This window comes from Cavia porcellus, unplaced genomic scaffold (assembly GCF_034190915.1).
Source record: "Cavia porcellus strain 051 isolate PalLab524CR breed Dunkin Hartley unplaced genomic scaffold, mCavPor4.1 scaffold_6, whole genome shotgun sequence".
Classification (NCBI taxonomy): Eukaryota; Metazoa; Chordata; class Mammalia; order Rodentia; family Caviidae; genus Cavia; species Cavia porcellus.
Genome location: NW_026947489.1, coordinates 91,095,700 through 91,116,275, shown reverse-complemented (window position 1 = coordinate 91,116,275; position 20,576 = coordinate 91,095,700). Strand labels below are relative to the sequence as shown.

Sequence of the window (20,576 nt, the reverse complement as noted above, 5' to 3'; positions counted from 1 at the left end):
CGAGAATTGGGTCCTCACCCCATGCTGCAGGCGTCTCCTCAGTCGGGTGGGCTGGCACATACCTGCAAACCTGGCACACACATGTGAGCCCAGCACTCGAAGGCTGAGGCAGGAGGATCGAAGGCTCAAGCCCCAGCTCTGAAATGATAGCCAAGGCTTGGGCTCAGTTTCCAGTACAGCAGGTATGGGGGAACTGCTGGCTCCTGGGGTGCCAGCAGTAAGGCTGGAATCACAGGTTCAGGGCCGTCCAGGCACACCCTCAGACCCAGTCTCAAAAGCCAAATCCAACAATCCCAAAAAAGCCGGAGGCAGGACCTTGGGGAACAGTCAAAGCTCGACCCACGATGCTGTGGGCACAACACAAATCTGTGCCCAAATCGATCCTGACTGCACCCAAACGGCCCACCTGGGCTGTTAGCCTGCAGTGCGGCTCCCGTCCTGTTCTCTTGTCACTGAGCCTTTCTCAGGGTCCCCAGTCCCACTGCTCTCACCTGTAGCACGCAAGCGGCAGCCGCTTCCCCCAGTGCTGAACTATGTGGGGCAGAGCCAGGCAGGGTGGGTGCAGGGGCAGTTTGGCTAAGGCCTGCTTTGTACTGGTTGGGCTGGGCACAGCCGGCTCTGAGGACTGGGTAGAGGGGTGCGTTACAGAGGACAGAAGCCTTCGGTCCCTTTTCAGGTGCACAGAACCCAAAAAGCTGTTGATGCCACTGCTTCGCTAGCTAGTTTGCAGTAGCCAGAGGCTGAACCATCCTCGCGTGCTTGTGAGCCCAGAACTACCCCCCACCCCCCGCCTCCTGTTGGCTGGGGAGGGAGTCCGCCTTCCCTTGTTTCATTTTTTGGAGACTGGGTCCTGCTATATCCCTTCAACTCACTATGTTAGTCTGGCTAGACTCAAACTCCCAGCAATCCTCCTGCCTCAGCCCCCGTGAGTGCATGTAATAGGAGGGAGCTGCTGTGCCTGGCCATTTTTCTTTTAAACACAAGTTTGATTAACACACTTGACTTGATCTTCACTTGTCAGGGGCTTAAGTATCCGTAAAGGGCAAGCATGCAAAGCGACCCAGCCTAACCTCAGGCCATGAGCACAGTGGACAGGGCCTCCGGCTTGATGAAGGCCAGCCAGGACCTAAGGATCCACTGGGGTGAGCAGCAGCTTTGGTGCCATCATTTTGGTCCCGGGGATCGAACTCACAACCTTGCACTTGCCAGGCAGGCGCTTGTGCCACCGAGCTAAGTCCCCAGCCCACCACTGTCTCAACACAGGCTGTTTAATATGAACCAAAACGGATGAACACATTGCAGCGCACATCTGGAGGTGCCCATATGCAGAGAGCCCTGGTGCCTTGGGGACCATGGACCTGTGGCTCCACAGCGCAGCTCTTGGGGCATCCCTCTGCCTCTGCTGGTCCAGTGGGCAGAGATGTCCTCACCAAACCCAACCGCACTACTGGGTTCACCCTGGAGCCCCTGCAGGAGGTGGTCAGGTCCTGGCTTCTGGTCCTTTTGCCCTCTGGTAGGTGCACCAACAGGTTCCCCACGGCCAGTCTGGGCTACACAGTGTGCAGCAACGGGAGTCAGGGAAGAACTGGGTTTGCACCCTGCCTGACCCCAAGCTCTTCCCTCACAAGTGACAAAAACCTCATCCCACTTGGCTGTGAAATCACAGGCAGTTGATCAGGTTAAGAAACCCCTGTGGCCCCAGCACTCGGATCCCTGCAGTTAAGGCCGCCCGGGATTACACGGCAGGACCCAGGCTCAAAATCTGGAAAAGAAAAACCCAATGTTTTAATTCAGTGATAGCAGTTCGATTCCTGAAAAGCAGAGGTGATTTTAGCCAGGGCGCCCCCACCTCAGAAACCTGTACGTCTAAACAGAGGTGCTTACTGACCCACAGCAGCGCTGACAGCCGACAACCTTCACGTGCCCAAGAGTGCGGGCGGACTAAACCAGTATCATATCGGGGCTGGGGCTGGGTGTAGCCTGTGACCCAGTTGCCCCGAGGCTGAGGCAGGAGGACTGAGACTCCATGAGCCCCTGGTCTGAAGCACGGGGTCCAGTGGCCCAGTGAGTGGGACCTGGGCCGGTACCCTGCACACACGGCCACCACGAGTAATTTCCCATGGCTCCGTCTACACGGCAGCCATAAAGGAGCTCTGGCGAGACTTAAGCAGGACACGAATCAGGGATTATAAATCTATACCTTTATTACGACAAAACCCGACAGTGTAGAGTTTACGGTTAGAGAACCCCACAGCTCCGCCATGGCCCAACCTGGGCGCAGCTTGGGGCCACCAGGGAGCTGCTGGACCTCGAAGTCTGAGGCAGAGGTTTGGGACGTTGGCGTTTACTCCTAAGATCTTCTTCCTTTCAGAACCGGCTTTGTGTTTTGGGGTGACCCACTGCTCCCATGTAAAAGCTGCTCTCCGGAGACCACGGCTACTGAGACACGCAATGACACTGTGCTGTCCGTGCCCCGACTCTGTCACTCAGGGCTTCACAATTCAAAGCTCAGAATCCCAAGGCCCCAAGCGCCCACCATCTGGACCCACACCCCCACGTGGCCTTGCGTGGATGGACAGTGGGGAAAGGACGGGCCTCGCCTCAAGGCTCAGCACCAGCACTGCCGGGCGAAGGCCTGCCTCGGTGTCCCCAGCTCTATAACGGCTGCTTTGGTAACTTGGGGCCTTGAGATCCTGGGGGCTGAGTGCAGCTCCAGGGGCCCTTGGCCTGGGCTCGGGCATTCACAGCTTCTACACCAGTCTCTCAGTCCTGTCTAGGTGCCGATGACGTTTCCGGAAGGCAAAATACTCTGAACACAGAACCATCTGGTCAGCTGTTCTGTCCAGGCCTTGTTTCATCAGGTCCCTAGCAAGGACCCAGCTTCCTCAGGTGACCCTGCCCGTCCCCCCCGCCCCACCCCACACCCTGGGAATAGCCGAAAACTACACACATGCTACACCGCAGAAACGCTCCAAGTCAGAGCTATGGGAGGAGGAGGGCCGGCTGCGGAGATGCTCTTTGAAGACAACAGTACCTTTCGGCCTGCCCCGCCCTGGCCCACCAGGTCCGTCCTCCTCGGCTGCATAGCGGGAGTGGCTGGCCAACCCTGGGCAGTGCAGGGCGTGGACAGGATACTGGCTCTTCAAAGGACATCTTCCTGAGCCGCTGTGGCACCAGGACCAGCAGGACACCTCCCTCCCTGCAGACTCGGGGGCCTCAGGGTTGCCCTTGGACTTAGTTCTTGTCATCCTTCTTGTCGTCGTCCTCCGAGGGGTAGGAGTGCCACGTCAGCCGCTCCTCGTAGAAGGAGATGACCACCTGTGGGCACTTGACATTGGCCTCCTTGGCGGGGACCAGGTCAGCCTCGTCGGAGTTCTTCCTGCGGATGGAGCACAGGCCTCTGAGTCAGGAGCCCTGGGGCTCAGGTGGGTGAGAGGTGTCTCGGCGCCCCGGGAGACCTTGCCCCACTGCAACCCACTTGAGGATGGGACTCGGCTACTTTTTGGGAAACGGGTCCTGCTTCAGCCCAGGCCAGCCTTGAACTCGGGCCTCCCAGATCTTTGTCAAAAGCAGGCAGCTGCCTCTGGGACCCTGAACTCCGAGACAGTGGCCAAGCAGAAGAGCTGGAGACCCAGTGTCCGGCTCCGCCCCACAGGCAGTGGGCATGACAGCCTGGGCCCAGGGCCAGCCTGTCCCTTGTAAAATGCTCTCAAAACTAGGCATGGTGCACAGATCACAGCTCTCCAGGTCCCTGGGCCTGCCAGGCAGAAGGAGCAGGCAGGGAAGGTACACCACAGGGTCCCCACAGGCAACGCCTGCACACCGGGACCCCAACAGAAACCCAGAGCCTGTGGAGCAGCAGAACTAGGGCAAGGAGGCCGGTGCAGGGTACTTCCAGATCACTGGGAGCAAGATGAGGCAAGACACAGATGACAGCGACCCAGGGACTTGAAGCCAGGAGCCACTGGGTGGGATGGGTGGGGTGGCTGGGTATGCTCACCCGCCCTTGGCCGCTCCCAGGGAATGCTAGGCAGGGTTTAAGTCCCTGTGTTGTATATAAACACTTACTACTTCCAGAAGTGGACAAGTACATCCTGCTCCAGGAAGAATCACCCTAACATTGGCTTTGTGGGTGCTCTGGTGCTCCAGGGCCTGGAGTGCACTGGAAGCCACACACCTAGCCCTCGGCTCTCATCTTGTTCTGTTCTGTTCCTGGGGGTGAACTCAGGACCCCACACCTGGCAGGCAGGCAGGCAGGTGCGTAGGCCTCGGAGCTCAGGCCCACTCTGGTTTTACCTTGAAGCTCTGCCTCTATCACCAAGTCACCGAGCTGGGTTCAAACTTACAATCATCCTGCTTCAGCCTCCTAGAAAGCTGAGACTAAGGCTGTGCACCCATGCCTGGCAGAGTCACTCTGAAAAGTAAACTGGTTCTATAACTGACATCTCTTTTTGGTCTTCTGAGATGGGGTCTCGCTGTGTGGCCCAGGCTGGCCTTGAACTCAGTGGTGGTCCTCCTGCTTCAGCCTTCCCAGTCCTGGGATTACAGGTGTGCGCCACCACAGCCAGGTGACATCTAACCTTCACTGCACACACCAAAGGGACAAAATCTTAAGCAACATAGAACTAACAGCACGACTGAGATGAGGCAGAGAAGAGCACAACCCGCCTCATGAATTATAAACCTTCCAATCTTTCTGCCACGTGCAGCCCCTGGTGTGGGAGCTTTGCTCAAATACAGGCTGGCCACATATCAGCTAAGAGGGCCAGCTGCAGAACACGGGGCTGGTGGGGCATGTGGCGGTAACCCCAGCACTTAAGGAAGCTGAAGCAGGAAGAACGGTGGGCCAGTGCCCAGCCCAGTGGCCTGTGACACAGTATGTCCAGAAAAGTGAGTGTGTGGGGAGGGTAGAGGGGCTGTGTTGCACAGTGCTGGGTGTGTGTATGCTGGTGGCGCCATAAAACTGTAACAGAACTTAAATTTCCCACTACCCAGTGACCCAGTGCTACAGCACTGCTCAGGGCTGTGTGCTGACGCTGCCGTGTTCGGGCCTCCTGTCTGTCCACCATGTGGTCCCTGACAGTACATGGCTGCGCCCTTCCCACTCAGACCAAGGTGACCACACTGTCCACAGGAGGAGCTGCCTGCTTAACCTTTTTTTTTTTTTTGAGGCCAGAGTCCTGCCACTCAGCTCAGGCTGACCTTCAACTCAAGTCAACTCTCCTGACTCAGCCTTCTGAGTGCTGGGACTACAGGGGAGAGCCACCATGCCTGGCCAATGACACATTCGCAGGGACTGCCCTGTCCTGAGGCGACGCTTGCCTGGGCTGCATTAACACCCGCAGGTTCCTGGGAAAAGGGCCCTGCTGACCCCTGCTGGCTGGCTCTGAAACTGCAGAATGCCAACTGTCCTGAGGAAACTCTCACAGGATTTCTTTCTTTTTTTTTTTTTTTTTTTGTTTGTTTTTTGTCTTTTTCCTTTTTATCGGTACCAGGAATCGAACTCACGACTGCCTGCTTGCAAGGCAGGTGCTTATGCCGCTGAGCTAAATCCCCAGCCCCTCTCACAGGATTTCTGATGCTGGGCCAGCTGGAGCTGGACCCGGAGGTGGAGGGAGAGGAGAGGCATGGAGTTCCATTCCACATGTCCTTCACTTAGGAAACTGAAATATGACTGCATTTCAAAGCCTCTCCACTCTATAGATCTTCCCCCACCTCAAACAAAACCAAAAAGCCCCCCAAGAAACAAAAGGGCAAAGCTCTAGCTCTCCCAAGCCTGAGGGTCCCTACCTGTAACTCATGAGTCCAGGCTGGCAGCCAGGCCAAGGGTCACTAGCAAAGGACTCTGCCATCCTAGAGCTTTCACACTGGGCACATGGCATGCGGAAGGTCCAGCTCCTCCTCTGCCTGGAACAGAGGAGTAGAAGCAGCAGCCGCAGACTCACCATTTCATGAGGAACATCAGCTCTCCACTGGAGTCCGTGGCGCCAATAATTCGCTCTGGCTCCAAACCCCGGGCAAAGCCTCGTGGCTTCTCCGACTGTGAAAACCAGAGAGAGGAGTTTTACCTCGATGGGCCTGCGACCCGGGACGGGGTACCCTGGCCTTGATTCTCGCAATCAGAACTCTTCTGCCAAGTTGCTTCCCCAGCACAGGCTGGGCAGCCCCGCAGAGCTTCCGTGTCCTCCTGTGTGCACCGGACCGTGCCCCACTCTCCCTTCACCCTCAGGAGGTCACCCGAGGGCTCCGAGTTGGAAGCAGCCGCCCCTCCAGGGGCCTTCTGCTTGCTTTTCGTCTGTCCCCTACACAGGCCACAGGCTTGCGCAGAGCTGGCCCGGTGGCCTCACCTCCTCTTTCTTCTTCTTGGGTCTGCTCTCCTCCCCCTTGTCCTCCGAGTCTGAGTCCGCCTTGCGCTTGCCTCCCTCTGACTTGTCTGTCTCGTGTGCCGTCTTCTGTGACTGCAGAAACTCGGCGATGAGGTCGGGGCAGTCCAGGTTCTCCTCGGGCTCCCACGTGTTGTCCTCACTGCAAGCAGAAGACACAGGGGTCACGCGTCCTCTCGGTGGGCAGAGGTGGTGCGTGCATATGTGTGTGCGTGTGTGAGCAGGTGCACTTACTCGGAGAAGCCCTTCCACTTGAGCAGGTACTCCACCTTGCCCTTCACCACGCGGCGGTCCAGCACCTTCTCCACCACGTACTCCTCCTCCTCCTCCTCCAGCACCTCCTCCACCTTCTTCTTGTTCTGTTTCTTGCCCATGGTGCCCGCCAGCTTTCTGGTGTGAAGGTGACGCTGCTGCGGGAGACAGGAGAGAAAAGGCGTCAGGATGCCCTGGCTGAGTGAGTGGGTGGTGGCAGAACCAGAGGTGCCACAGGGGATGCTGCGCCACAGGGGATGCTGAGCTGCATGCCACTCCCGGAAGCACTGGGACTGCAGATTACTGACACAGCGGGGTGGCTCAGGCTCTGTCCCAGTCCCTCAGGGTCCAGGAGAGCCCCAACAGCCCCAGCCACCGACTGTGGCTCCTGGAACACTGCACTATGCTGCAGTGGGGCACAAGGGCACACGCCTACAACCCCAGCACTCAGCAGGAGGACCTTGAGGTCAAGGCCAGCAGCGTGGGGTACACAAGGAACCTCGTCTCCAGTGCACAACCTAAGAGCCACAGACACGTGTCAGGCCACACGCAGTGCTGAGGCCCACTCCCGCCGTCCTCTGATGTGCTGCCTTCCTTACAGTGCCGGATCTGGATTTCACTGTGAGAAACGGAGGTCGAACCCAGGGCCCTTGCACTGAACTACAGGCCCAGCCCTCTTTGAGGCAGGGTCTCATTAACTCATGAAATTGCCTAGGCCAGCCTCCAACCTGCCACCTTTCTGCCTCAGCCTCTCAGTGCTGGGATGACAGGAGTGCGCCACCTCACATGGGTGATTTGTCCCGTCATATATCCCACCTGTGATATGACGCATTTTCCTGTGCTGCTGAAACACTCCTGAAAAGTTCTTTTCTTTAGTCCTTCCTGAACACTAGGAAAAAACTTAAGGACTCCAAGTTTTTTACATTATGTAAGCTCACAATTAAAAATTATATTTATTTCATAATTTACTTCTAAGGCTGAGGAACACTCACAAAAACGCCAGAATGACTGTGGTAGTCTTTTAAACTGGAGCACAGCAGTGATCTGGACAGAAACAGCTTTCACAAACAGGATCTTGTATACTTACTTTTGTGGCAGGAAGGATTGAATTTAGGGGCACTACATCTCTGGCCCTTTTTATTTTGAGACAGGGACTATGTTGCCTAGAATGGGCATGAACTTGTAACCTTCCTAGCCTAGCAGATTAGCTGAGACTACAGGCAGGAGGGCTTTAAGTTCAGTGTGGCACATATCTGGGATGCCAGCACTTGGGAGGCTAAGACAGGAAGATCTACAGCTCTGAGCAAGACCTCGTCTCTACTTTAGTCCTGCTGGGGATGGTATTGCACTGTAAGGTCAGCATCCTGGGAGGCTGAGGCAGGAGGACTGCAAGTTCATGCTTGCCTGGGCAACTTGGTGAGACCCCATCTCAAAATAAAAGCCAAGCTGGGGATGTAGAGCTGTGCCTCAGCCTTGGGTCCAAGCCCCAGTGCTGCGCTTCCACAAAAAACCTAGACAGCTGGTGGCCTATCTTCAGGCTGGTAGCCAGCCCAGAGCCTTCCAGTCATCACTGTGTGCCAGTAGATGGCGCTCTAAGATACCAAGAAAGCAAAAGCTGACAAAACTGCAAAGGGAGAGGGGCAGATCCCCTAAAGGGGCAGTTACTGTGCGGCAGGAGCTGGGAGAACAGCAGTGTGGGCCAAACTGGGACTCTCAGCGTCTCTGGAGAGGGAGTCTCAGGGTAAGTGTAACTCTCCCCATCCCAAAAGAAAGGGGGAGAAGGTTGCTAGGAGACTGGGACTGAAAGGGAGAGAGAAAACTTAAGAAAAACAAGCCAGCCATCGACGTGCACCTAACAGGTCCCAGAACCCTGAGAGCTAAAGAGGACTTGAAGTTTGGGTCCAGCCTGAGCACTTAGTGAGATTCTCTCAGACAGCACTAGGGATGTGGCACAGAGGGAAGGTCCGGGGTTCAAGCCCATTAACATACTCTACCAGTCAGTCGGTGGTGTTTCCTCTGTTCAGTCCCACCCCTTACCTATTCACACTGCCAAGAGCTGGAATTACTGGTTCCCTGGGGAGGCTGTGTTAACCTTGAGCCTGGCTCTACAGGACATAACTTTTCTGTTATTTTCTCAGTCCCATTATTTAGTCACCACTAGCGCTGACTCGAATTTTTCCTGCCTCAGCCTCCCACATCCTGGGATTACAGGCCCACATCATTATGCCCAATGCAGCGCATACCCTTACAGGACCTTCAGTGTCACTCAGTAAATGCCAGTGATGGTGAAGCTGTGGCGCAGGAGCTCCAGGGGCCCTCTGCATCACTGGAAGCTCTAACAGGCCACGAGGTCTAGTGACAGTGAAATGAATACATACGTACGCTGCTATAATTTTTACCTAAATAGTTACAGTTCCTACATTTTACAGTTCCTAGAAAAACACTATTTTGTACTAAGTACTATACTGTAGTTTACCAAATCCTATCAGTTTATTTCTTGTGATTCTTAAAACCACCACCTTTCAAGATAAGCTGTCTGTGCTTCTGCCTTACAAGCAGAACAGGTTTAACAGTCACCAAGGGTACACAAGTGACTGCCTAGCAGGTCAGTGAGGGGAGCCAGAGGCCGGCTGGCTGGCTGCCGCCCTGGGCAGAAACCACGAGGGGAGGCGGGCGGCAGGGAGGCCCCAGACCTGGAGCCTCTCAGTGGTTCAGAAACCACCTTGGGAGGGAAGGCTGTTAGAAGCCCAGTGAGTGTTCATTGGTCTGTATTCCTTGTTCATTTTACATCAGCAGATGGTAAGAAAGCCTTGATCTGATTTTTCTAACATTCTACCCTAGGGTTTTTATTACAAGTATTAGATGATGCAGAATTCTCAAAGTTAAAAATTTAGCAAGTCAGTCAGGCATGGCGGCCAAAGCCTGTAGTGCCAGCTACTCAGGAGGCTAAGGCAGGAGGTAGATGCAAGTTCAAGGCTACTCAGGCTGCGGAACCTGGAGAGCACTGTGTCTCTGTAAGAAAGTGAGGGGCCTGGGAGCAGTCCACTGCAGATGGCACGCGTGAGGCGCTGGAAGCGAGAATCACCAACTCTGAGCTCTTTAAAGAAAGGGCATCTCACGATGTCCTGTACACACCTTCACCCTGCGCTCGGGAGGCGGAAGACCACAGAAAGAACCAGGCTTCTGCCCCGTGCCACTCTGTTCTTTCTCAAGCTTCCCCCTGTACTATGAAGGTGGGAAAAGGGACAGAGAAGCCTCTGGAGAAACCTCAGGACAGTCTCTAGATCACTTCCTTTGCAGGCTGGAAAGTCAGGTTCTGCAGCCATGGCCCCACAGCAGACCTCCTGCAAGACAGGGCTTTCGGCCAGGGCAGGGGAGGGCAACTCAGGGGTCTCAGCATGTGGGAAACTGAGGCAGCAAGCTATCCTGAACCCAGGAGTTCAAGACTCCGATGCCAGCACTCTGGGAGGCTGAGGCGAAAGGAGGCACATTAGAGGCCAGCCTACGCATTTTAGCAAGCTACCAAGAACTTGTCTCAAGATTAAAAAAGCAGCCGGGGATGTAGCTCAGTGTGGAGGCCCTGGGTCCAGGGCTTAGTATGGCAAAAGCAAGAAAAGTTACCAAACCAAACCGTGCTTCCGTCTGTAAACACCAAAAAGTTTATTTTCATGATAAATATTATCATTATACAGTAGCAATGACACTGATACAATAATCTGTGCTACTAAAAACCAAGGTCCATCTTTCTTCTTTCGGAGCAAGGTCTTACCTTGTAGCCAAGGCCAGGCTGGCACTGGTCAATTTCCTAGTGATTCAAATACTCAATAGTTAATATAAACCGGGAGTCAGGAGCTTCCCCTGCTACCTGTGTGAGAATCATAGTCACCTACACGGTTTGAGAAGACAGGCAGCCAGATCCCACTGCTAATCCAATAAATCAAACGTATGGTTTTAAAAAGTTATTTTGGGGGTTTTCCCTCTAGTTTTAATAATATATATTCACATTTAATTACAAAAACACCTGGTGTCCTTAGCCCAAACTCATAAACACATGATTTTCCTCTTCAATTTCTGCAGACATGTGCACACGAAAACAGACGTCATGCTTCTCCTGCAGAAGTGTATCTCTGCACTGCTCCATGAAAGACAGGGGCAGGGGCACTGAGGTTGGACCCAGACACTCCATACAGGAGCACTGAGGAGTTGCAGGACAGCTCTGGCTATATAGTGAGTTTAAAGCCAGCCTAATTACACAGGGAGACCCTGTCTCAAATAAACAAAAACGAATGATAAATGAACAACTACAACAAAAAAATTGAGGCAGGTTCCTGAATGAACTGTTCAGGGTGGGCTTGAATTTGTAATCTTCCTGCCTCAGACTCCCACACTACTGGGGTTAAAGGCATGTTATTATCATCTCTGGCTAAAATTTTTTTGAGATAGTCTTGGTATGTAGCCCAGGCTGGCCTCAAACTCCCAGCAATCCTCCTGCCTCAGCCTCCCACATGTTAGGATTCAGGTGTTTGCCACCACGCCTGGCTAAAATTTTCATCCTTAACCATTACTGTAATATTCTATTGTATGGAATACACTGCACATTGTAAGAACAAACACATTTTAGTGTTGTAAGAACAAACACATTTTAATCATTTAGTTGGCAATAAAAATCCGGTCATTTTAGGTTTTTTTACAACTGCAAACAAAGGCTGTGGCATAGCATGGCATCTGCACAAGCTCCAGGGCAGCTCTGATGTACTTTCTTGGATGAAAGCCACCACTTTGAGCCAGGGATATAGGTCAGTGGCAAAGTGCCTGCCCGGTGAGCACAAGGTCCCAAGCGTGATTCCCAGTACCTGTGATTCCCAATACCAACATAAATAAAAGCTGCTTCTCTAACAGGAGAAACTGGCAGAAACTGCTTCTCATGTGCAATCATGCTATTACACATGAAGCGTTTTCACAGTGAGCTAAGTGACGAGCGAACATCTTCATATAACTCAGAACAAGACAGGCAATAAGAAAAGTAGCCAGGCACAGTGGCACACAACTGTAATCTCAGGACCTGGGGATACTGAGGCTGGACTCCTACATATTCAAGCTCATTATAGACGACTTAGCGCCACTGTCTAAAAAAAATAAAAGGGTTGAGAAACAGTTCAGTATGAAAGGCCTGGATTACCCAGGGCCTGCAGAAAAACAAAGTAAAACAATAACCGTTGGACATGTGGTGCATATCTGTGCTTCCTGCTAGTAGGAGGCCAAGGCAGGAAGATGCAAGGGTGCCTGTCTCAAAAGGACTGGGGATATAGTTCAGTGGCAGAGCACCCCTAGGTGTGATCCCCAGTGTGAGGGTAAGGGAAACAGATGATTACAAGGGACAAGGATGGACAGCGACCACTGATGTGCTTTTAACTCAATCACCTTAAACTGTACTCAATCTGGGTGTCTTCTGCACAGCAGCAGAAATGGAAGAGCACTGCTGGAGGGTGCACAGCATCTCTTTCACGAGAGGAAAGGTAACAGGAGCGCCGGTCCTTTCTGTGGGCTGCTGCCCAGTGCAAGTAGTCCTCCTTAGCCAAACAGCAAAAAAACAAGCAACAAAGCCTCAGCCTCACGTATCTTTCCTTTCTCCTACCTCTCAAAGCAACTTCATGCAGACACACAGCCATGTGTGTTTACTACCCAAGTCAGTTTTCCTCATCTGTAAGCCAAGGAACGGCCCACCTGGCTTCCTTGAGTGGCTGGTGTGCATTGATGCGTTTATCAGCACTGTGGACTGAGCCCAGGCCTTCACACTGGACTACATGCCCAGTCTTTTTTTTATATTGTACTTTGAGACTGGATCTTGAGAATTTGTCCAGACTGGCAAATTTGTGATAATCCTGCTCAGTGTCCCAGAGTGCTGGGATATAGGTGTGTGGCGAGCTATTATGACCTCTGGAATGAATTATAGTCATCCTTCTATGCTTAAAGGTTCCAAGGTGCAGATTCAACCAGGTTAAAACAATCTGGACAGCTGGACAGGACTGCACACACTTGGGATCCTTGCCTCTGGGAGGCTGAAATGATTCAACTGCAAATTCAAGCCCAAACTGGGCAATTTAGCAAGACCCTCTCTTAAAATAAAAATAGCTGGGTGTGGCATAACTGCAGGAGGCTGAGGCAGGAGGACTGCTGGAGTTCAAGGTCAGCCTGAACTGAATAGCGAAACACTGTTCCAAAAAAAAAAGGGGGGGGGAGGGGAGACCTATAAAAATAAACAGGAGCCAGGGATATAGCTCAGTGGCACAGTGCCTGCTTGGTAAGCACAAGGTCCTGGGTTTGATTCCCAGTACAAAAATAAACAAGCGAGCAAACAAATAAACAACGTGCCCAGGACATACTTCAACCCCCAGTACTGCTCTACACCCTAAAATCCAGGGGAAACATGGTAACAGCCTTTACTGCCACTGTTGCCTTAACACAGTGTAACAACTGCTTAACTAATATTGAGGTTGTTAGGTATTTTAAATAATCTAGAGCTGATACAAAGTACACAGGGAAAACAGTAGGTTACATACAAAAATTACACAGTATTCTCTAAGGGACTTGAGCATCTGCTCGCTTGGGGTCTGCAAGGGGTCCCGGAAGCCTCTCTCCCTGGAGAGAGGGGCAGCTGCACCATTGCACACATCTCTGTGCACATTGCTGCCACACTGAGGGCAGCTCTCTGAAACCCAGAGAAACACATTTTGTAATCCCAAAGTAAAAGGATTTATGAGGTTTTGAATTCTAGTCCCAGTATTACAAAAAAAGCAGAATCCGAAGCATTCATAGTTAAGAAAACTCGGCTACTGACACCAGCCTCCCAAACAATCCAGTTCTGGAAGGCACTTGAGGTGCTATTAGTGCAGAGAAAGGCACAATTTAGGCGAAAGAGGTTGCCCCCTTCTGGCTGTCAAACCGTAAACATAACAGGCCAGAAATATTCAATACAAGTTACACAATTCAAGTAATGATAGCATCCACATCTTGTTCATATTTGCATAAATTTTCCAATTAACCTTGGCAAGGTTATTCAGTTTTTCAACCAACACCGCTATTGGGAAATCCTTGTTATTCAAAGCTTTACAAAGGGCACTGAAGACTTTTTCTCTTTTGTGGTGCTGCAGCATGAATACAGACTCTCTGGACTAACTAGGGTGCCAGCCCTTCTTTTATTTTTTTACACCTCACTCTTTTTTAATTTTTGAGAAATGGTTGGGTTGGTACCGCAAGCCTGTAATACCAGCACTGGGGAGACTGAGGCAGGAGGATCAACAGTTCAAGGCCAGCCTGAAGACACTGTCTCAAGAAACATAATTTTGAGACTGTCTGCCTTACTTGCCCAGTTGAGATCTTGTGATTTTCCTGCATCAGCCCCCCTGAGCGCTGGGATTCATGGAACGCGTTACCCTTCTCCTTCATTTCAAAAGGGAAAAATGGTAATTCAAAGGCAGCTTCAGCTTGGGTACTTCAGTGTCCCTAAGGTGGCTCATACAACCCCTGCAGTTCAGGGCAGGAGAGGGTCACAGGAGAAGGTGTGCTGTAGGAACCAAGGAGTTCCTGGACACTTATTTTGGGACAGGTATCACTAAACTACCCTGAATACCTGAATTCAGAGCTCCGGTCTCAGTCTACTTCCAGAGTCCTAGGATGACAGGTGTGGGTGTGCCGCCCTGCTCCCAAACCATTCAGGGTGTGGCTGTGGCAGAAGGTGCCTGAGGCCCTGGGGCACATCCCCAGCCCTTCTTTCATTTTCTATTGAGACAGAGGCTCACTAAATTGCTTGGGCTGGGCTTACAGTTGCCATCCCCTTGTCCAATGCTCCCAGAATGCTGGGATCCTTGGTGTGCTCCCAAGGCCAATTTTAAAAGAATAGTTTGGTTTTTTTTTTTTTTTTTTTAAGATCACTTTTGGGGAAGTGGATATGATCACAATTTTTTTTCTTGGTCTTTTTTCGACAGAGTCTAACCTATGCAGTTCAAACTGGCCTCGAGCTCATTTTGTAGCCTAGGCTGCTCTCCAATTTGCAGTGACCTTTCCTCAGCCTCCCAAGTGCTGGAATTACAGGCATGTGTTACAACATTATAAGTAGACCTGGTGTGGTGTCACACAGCTGTACTAGGAAGGTTGTAGTAGTGGACAGAGATTAACACCAGTCTGAGCTACACAATAGATTCTGTCTTGAAAAACCAACATGTTATATGCAACAATGAAACTTGATAGTTTACAAATTTAAATACACTAATGAAGATACTTATTGGGGATTTAACACACACACAGATACACACGGGGAAAAGGGTAACTTTTGTTTTAGGGTGCTGGACATTGAACTCAGAGCCTTATTATATGTGCTATGATAGGCAAGTGGTCAACCACTGAGCTACACCAGCTAAAGATACCTCTAAAACAGAATATTCAAGTGATACAGCTCCCTGAACCCAGAGCCTGGGGCCTAAGTTAAAATGGTCCACAGCAGCCTGCGTGCCTTTCCAGGGCAAGTACAGCAAGCAGAGGTGGGACTGCAGCCCTGGGAAAGCTTTCGATCCACGCCCCACAAATACTGTCAACCACTCCATAACTGCACATTTAAAGTCTATTGACTAACAAATGAAATTCTCAGGATGGCTCTCAAAGCCCCATTCACTCCTTCATTGCATCTGAATGGCCTACTATATGCCATATAAGGTGTGGACAGGATTACTTACTTTAGACACAAAATAGCCATTAGCCTTTTACTCCAAAGTGTAGCCAGTACAAAAAAGCTAAGAAGGCAAGGGGTGGTGGTCCACATCAGTAATCCAGCACCCTGGAGGCTGAGGCAGTAGGACTGGAGTTTGAGCCCAGCCTCAGCAAAGTGGTTTAGTGATCATTATCTCAAAATAAAATAGAAAAAAAGAGCTCTGGGATACAGTTCAGTAGTGGAACACCTGCTTAGCACGCGGAAAGCCCTGTCAACCCCCAGCACCACACACACACACACACACACACACACATAAAAAATGAAAATAAAAAACGAGGCCAGGGTATCCTCGCTTCATCTTTAATAAAGAAGCCAAAACCATTAGGTGCACACTGATTACATTTTTAATAAAAACGAATACTTTAGGCTACAGCAGCTGCTGAAGAAAAATGTCACCACGGGGAAAAGCTGCGTGTCTGAGGCCCTTTGAGTACCCTGGAGGGGCATGGGGTTCTACCACAGGTGTCTTTCACTGGCACCCCCTTCCACAGAAAGGTCCAGAAGGCACCCGGGGAGCGAGGCTGCATTCACACATCTTGGGCCTTTCAGAATCATTCCAAACCACCTGGAGGATTTTTTTTCTTCTCTTTTTTTGGCAGTACTGGGAATGGAAGCCAGGCCCATCATACTGAGCTAAGTCTCCGCTTTTCTTTTTTGATGTATTTATTTAGCAGCAGTGGGGATTAAACCACAGGCCTTTACATTGAGTTGCCTCCCCAGCTTCCTTCCCCCAGTCTTCCAAAATTGACCAGGTTGGGTTGAAGCTCGCTATCTTCCTGCATCAGCCTCCCAGAGTGCTGGGATTACTGGAGTGCACCACTGTGCATGGCTGCTGACACGATCCTTAACACCAATAGGGGTACTCAAACCCCGGCTGGAGGCTGTAGCACTACACTTGCTTTTTGTAAATCCCCCTTCAACTAAACTAAACTCACATTTGTCTAGATGTAACAGCAATTTTTAAGAACTCTCTTCTGAAGCTCTGAAAAGGGAGAAGGTATTCCTTACTTAGTATTCAACTTTTCCAACAAGGAAAAGTTAGCTAAAAACGTTAAGAATTTACTAAGAATGGCAGTGCATGCCTGTAATCACAGCACTCAGGAGGCTGAGGCAGGATTATCACGATTTCCAGGCCAGCCCAGGCTACACAGTGCGTTGAAAGCCACCCAGAATTACGGAGAGCTACAGTGAGACCCTGTCTCAAAAACCAAAACCAAACCCATAAGGAACACCCAGGAAAGACGGCTCACACTTGTAATCTCAGCAGTCTGAGGCTGAGGTTAAGAGGCTGGAGTTCAACCTGCTACAAAAACACCCTACAGGAAGTATGGAGTGAAGGTAGAAAACAAAAATTCAGAAGCCAGAACAGGTGGTACATGCATTCCAGTTTCAGCTGCTCCAGAGGCTGAGGCAGGAGGACCGCCAGAGCCCAGGAGTTCTGAGACTGCTCAACAGAGCAAGACTTTGTCTAAGAAAGAAACCAAAAACCTAGAGAAGCGAAGCGTGGGTCTCATCCTTTCTTCACACCCTTCTCTTAGAGGCACCCCACTAGCGGGACCCATCTCGGGGCAAAGGCAGCTTTTCGCGCTTCACACATTTGATCTCCGCTCCACTTACCCTAAGAGGTCGCCCCCCTCCGCCGGCAGGCCTAGCAAACCTCCCCACCCCCCGATCTCCCGGCCTGGAGCGCGCACCTTGACGGCCCGGCCCCCTTCTCTTCCTGTTTCCTGAAGTTAGTACTTCCCAGCTATGGATCCCGATTTCCTCGGGCAGCGCGGGCCAGCCGCGACATCCCCACGGGTCACACTCCGGAGCTCCGGCTCCGGCGGCAGTCGGACCCCGCCATGCACATCCGAGCGCTCCGTCAGTAGCCATCCACCGTCCCTACAGCGTCCCGCCCGGCCCGGGCCCGCCCACTCGGCCCGAGCAGAGCTTTGTTTCAGCCCCGTGGGCCCCTACAGGGACCCAAGCACTCGGCCCATCCCCAGCCGCCGCCGCCACCTTCTTCTCCGAGCCGACCATCCCGCCCTCTCCATCCTCCCCATCGCCAGCGCCCGGCGCGGAGCCCGCGCGGGAAACCTCGGCGGCCCGCGCCGCCCGGGCGCACCCCGCCCCCTCCCGCGCCGCCAGCGGACTCTTCACCTCAGCGCAGCGCCCAAGTGTCCGAGAAGAATCGGTACCGCGCGGCTGGCGCGTCGCGTCGTGTCCGGCTGGCCGGGGGAGTGGCGCCCGGTAGAGCAACTTAAGCGGGTGGCCACAGTCGACCCCCAAACTGAAGCGGCGTATCGCAGGCCCCGGCTAATGGCCCTCCCCTCAGCCGAACAAAAGAGCCTCGCACTCTGCGCTGCCCGCCGCCCACAGCGCGCAGGCGCGACGACCCACCGCAGGGCACCATGGGGCCCGGAGTCTAAGACGACAAATCCCAGAGTGCCGCGCGCGTGCCACGCTGTGCGCACCGTTTGCGAGGGCTGTCGGGAGTTTTAGTTTTTAAACTGAGAAGGCGCTGCTGCATCGCGCTCCCCTGTGACCTCAGCTCTTAGGTGAGGCTAGAGGATCGTTAAGTTCGAACCCATTGTGGGCAGTTTAGCGACTTGGGAAGGCCCAGTCTCAAATGATTTTTTAAAAAGCCTGTGGGCGTAGCTCAGTACAAAGACACTGGGTTCAGTCACCACCACTGTACAAAACAAAACAAAACAAAACCCCCAAACATGTGATTTTATAAGTGAATCTTTATGCTTCTGGATAGTTCTTGTGGCTATATCCTTGACACTTTGAATCTTAACTGATTCCCCATCGCAGCTTTATGAAATCGCCACCTCGTTGAATCTCAAATAATCTAGGCAATCCTCACTCCCTGACTATTAAAAGCAAAACAACAACAAAACAAAACAAGAAAACCAAAAAACAAAACTCAAAAAAAGGTTTCTTCTCTTAAGCATCGAGATTACTTCACCTCTGAAGCAGCCCCACATGGGAAATGTCAGAATAGCTTTCTGGATTTCCTCTTTTTTCATTTCCTGTGCCAGTGGATGTCAGCCCCCTTAAACTCCATGAGCATTGTTCCACAGCTGCCCCAGAGAAGCAAATTAGAGCCAGAGTTGGTGGCACACAGCTGTAGTCACAGCACTCTGGGGAGTCTGAGCCAAGAGGGTCACAAATTGAAGCCCATCCTGGGCAAATTAGTGATTTAGGGAAACCTCATGTCAAACTGAAAAAATAAAAGAGCCATTGAAATTGTACCTTACAGAGAAGACCTGAATCCCCAGTACACTGATCTCTGCTCAGACTCCCAGAGTGCTGGAATTAAGGTGTGTGTACCCCCATGCCCCATCCCCTACCCCCAGGCCAGAACTGGGTATTTTAATTAGGGTCCAGGTTTTACCAGGAAGTCATTGTGAGAATCAGATTAAAGAAACCTCTTAAACCTATTTGCCCTTTAAAAGGAGGGCACTTGTTAATCTCAAAAGACCAAATCTTTAGCAATAAAATTTCAAGTCATAGACAAAATGAAAGAATTTTCTAGTGTGTGGGGAAATGTTTTAAAAGTTCCGTACTTCCCCTCTCCTTAAACCACATTTCAGAAGTAGTTGCCTACCATACTTAAAATAGCTACCAGCTACTGAGTGCCAGCTACAAGTCCTTCCCTTCCCACCACAGTACTGTTAATTCCACAGAAATACTGGAAAGCAGGCTTCAGGTAACATTTTCATAGTTGCTAGGTTTTTAGTGATGCTGAGGCTGAGTTTAGAGAAGCCGGCGGCTTGTCCAGTGTTACACAGGTAAATGATAAAGACAGAGCTGAGTCTTCTTCCTGTGACAGATGCAATTCCTTGGACATCAGCAGTTTTGTCCTGAACAAGTCTATGATGACTCAGTTGCAATAACATTAGGAAAGAAATTCTGCAGGCTGGGCATGGTGGTACATGCCTGCAATCCCAGCGCTCTGGAAAGCTGAGCTGGGAGGAGTGTAAATTTTTTTTTTTTTTTGGCCTTTTTCCTTTTTATCGGTACTGGGGATCGAACTCACGACTACCTGCCTGCAAGGCAGGCGCTTCTGCCGCTGAGCTAAACCCCCAGTCCATGAGTCCCCTGGGTTTGATCTCCAGGACTGCAAAAAAGAAAAAAAAAACGCACTGACTGTGGTAAAGTACACCTGTAATCCTGGCAATTGGAAGGCTGAGGCAAGAGGCTGGATAACAGTTTGAGGCCAGCTGGGAGTTCAAGTTCAGCCTAAACTACATGCGGAGACCTTGTCTTACAACCTGTGTGCCCCCACAATGCATTTCCTGAATCATGCATCTGTGCCTGTGACTGGTTAAAGAGGTTACTGTTAGACAGGTGGAAATACTAGAGAAGTGTTTTATTAGATTTTTTTGGATTTCAAAATATTTGCATATATACAATAAGACATGTTGAGAATGGGACTCAAGCTTATATATACAATTCATTTATGTTCATATATATCATTTTTGTTTTTGGTGTTTTGAGATGGGGTCTCACTATGCAGTTCAGGCTGCCCTGGAACTCATGGAAATTCTCTTGCCTCAGCCTCCCAAGTGCTATGTTCCTGTATCTCTTACCATACCCAGCTATGTTCATATATATCTTATGCTCACATAGTCTGAAGGGTATTTTATATGATATTTTCAGTGTGTTGGCAATTTGACTGCCACCTATCACCGAAGGTCAGGTGTGGAATCACGATGGTGCTCAAAATACTTTGGATTTTGGAGCATGTTAGAGCTGGGCTTTTGAATTACAAAGGCTCAGTGTGTAATTATGTCATTTGCTGGCATTCTAGGTACAATAAAGGTGGGGTCCATTATCAAGAGTTAGAAGTTACTGAGCCAGGCATAGTCTGTAATCGCAACACTCAGGAGGCTGAGGCAGGAGGATTGTCACACATTTAAAGCCAACCTGAATTACACAGAGGAAACCCTACCTAAAAAGAGTTAACAGCAGACAAGAGTTAAACATCCTGCTTTCACTTGATCTACAATGAAACTGCTAAATAGGAGTTTGCAATCTCTTTTTCCTGTTCTAGACAATGAAATAAGGATGTATAAATTGCTTCTGTTGCTTACTAAATATGCCACTTATGCAGATGAGCTGTGTGTGTTGAATTAGCTACTTTTGCATAGAATACCACTTTTTGCTTGTTTTGTGGTCCAGTCTTA

The 20,576-nt window shown here is 51.1% G+C and overlaps 2 protein-coding genes across 3 annotated transcripts in view; one reads left to right on the top strand and one right to left on the bottom strand.

The window, feature by feature from the left end:
- The window catches only part of Pnpo (pyridoxamine 5'-phosphate oxidase), a 235,028-nt gene that overhangs the window by 90,074 nt on the left and 124,378 nt on the right, over positions 1–20,576 (top strand). The gene's annotated exons all lie outside the window — the stretch shown is intronic.
- On the bottom strand, positions 2,187–17,776 carry Cbx1 (chromobox 1). Its single transcript, XM_003466892.5, has 5 exons — positions 17,542–17,776; positions 6,618–6,793; positions 6,348–6,525; positions 5,946–6,040; positions 2,187–3,379 (listed from the first exon to the last, which is right to left on the bottom strand). The coding sequence occupies exons 2-5, from the start codon at positions 6,755–6,757 to the stop codon at positions 3,235–3,237; spliced, it is 558 nt and encodes a 185-aa protein (XP_003466940.1). The 5' UTR covers positions 6,758–6,793; positions 17,542–17,776; the 3' UTR covers positions 2,187–3,234.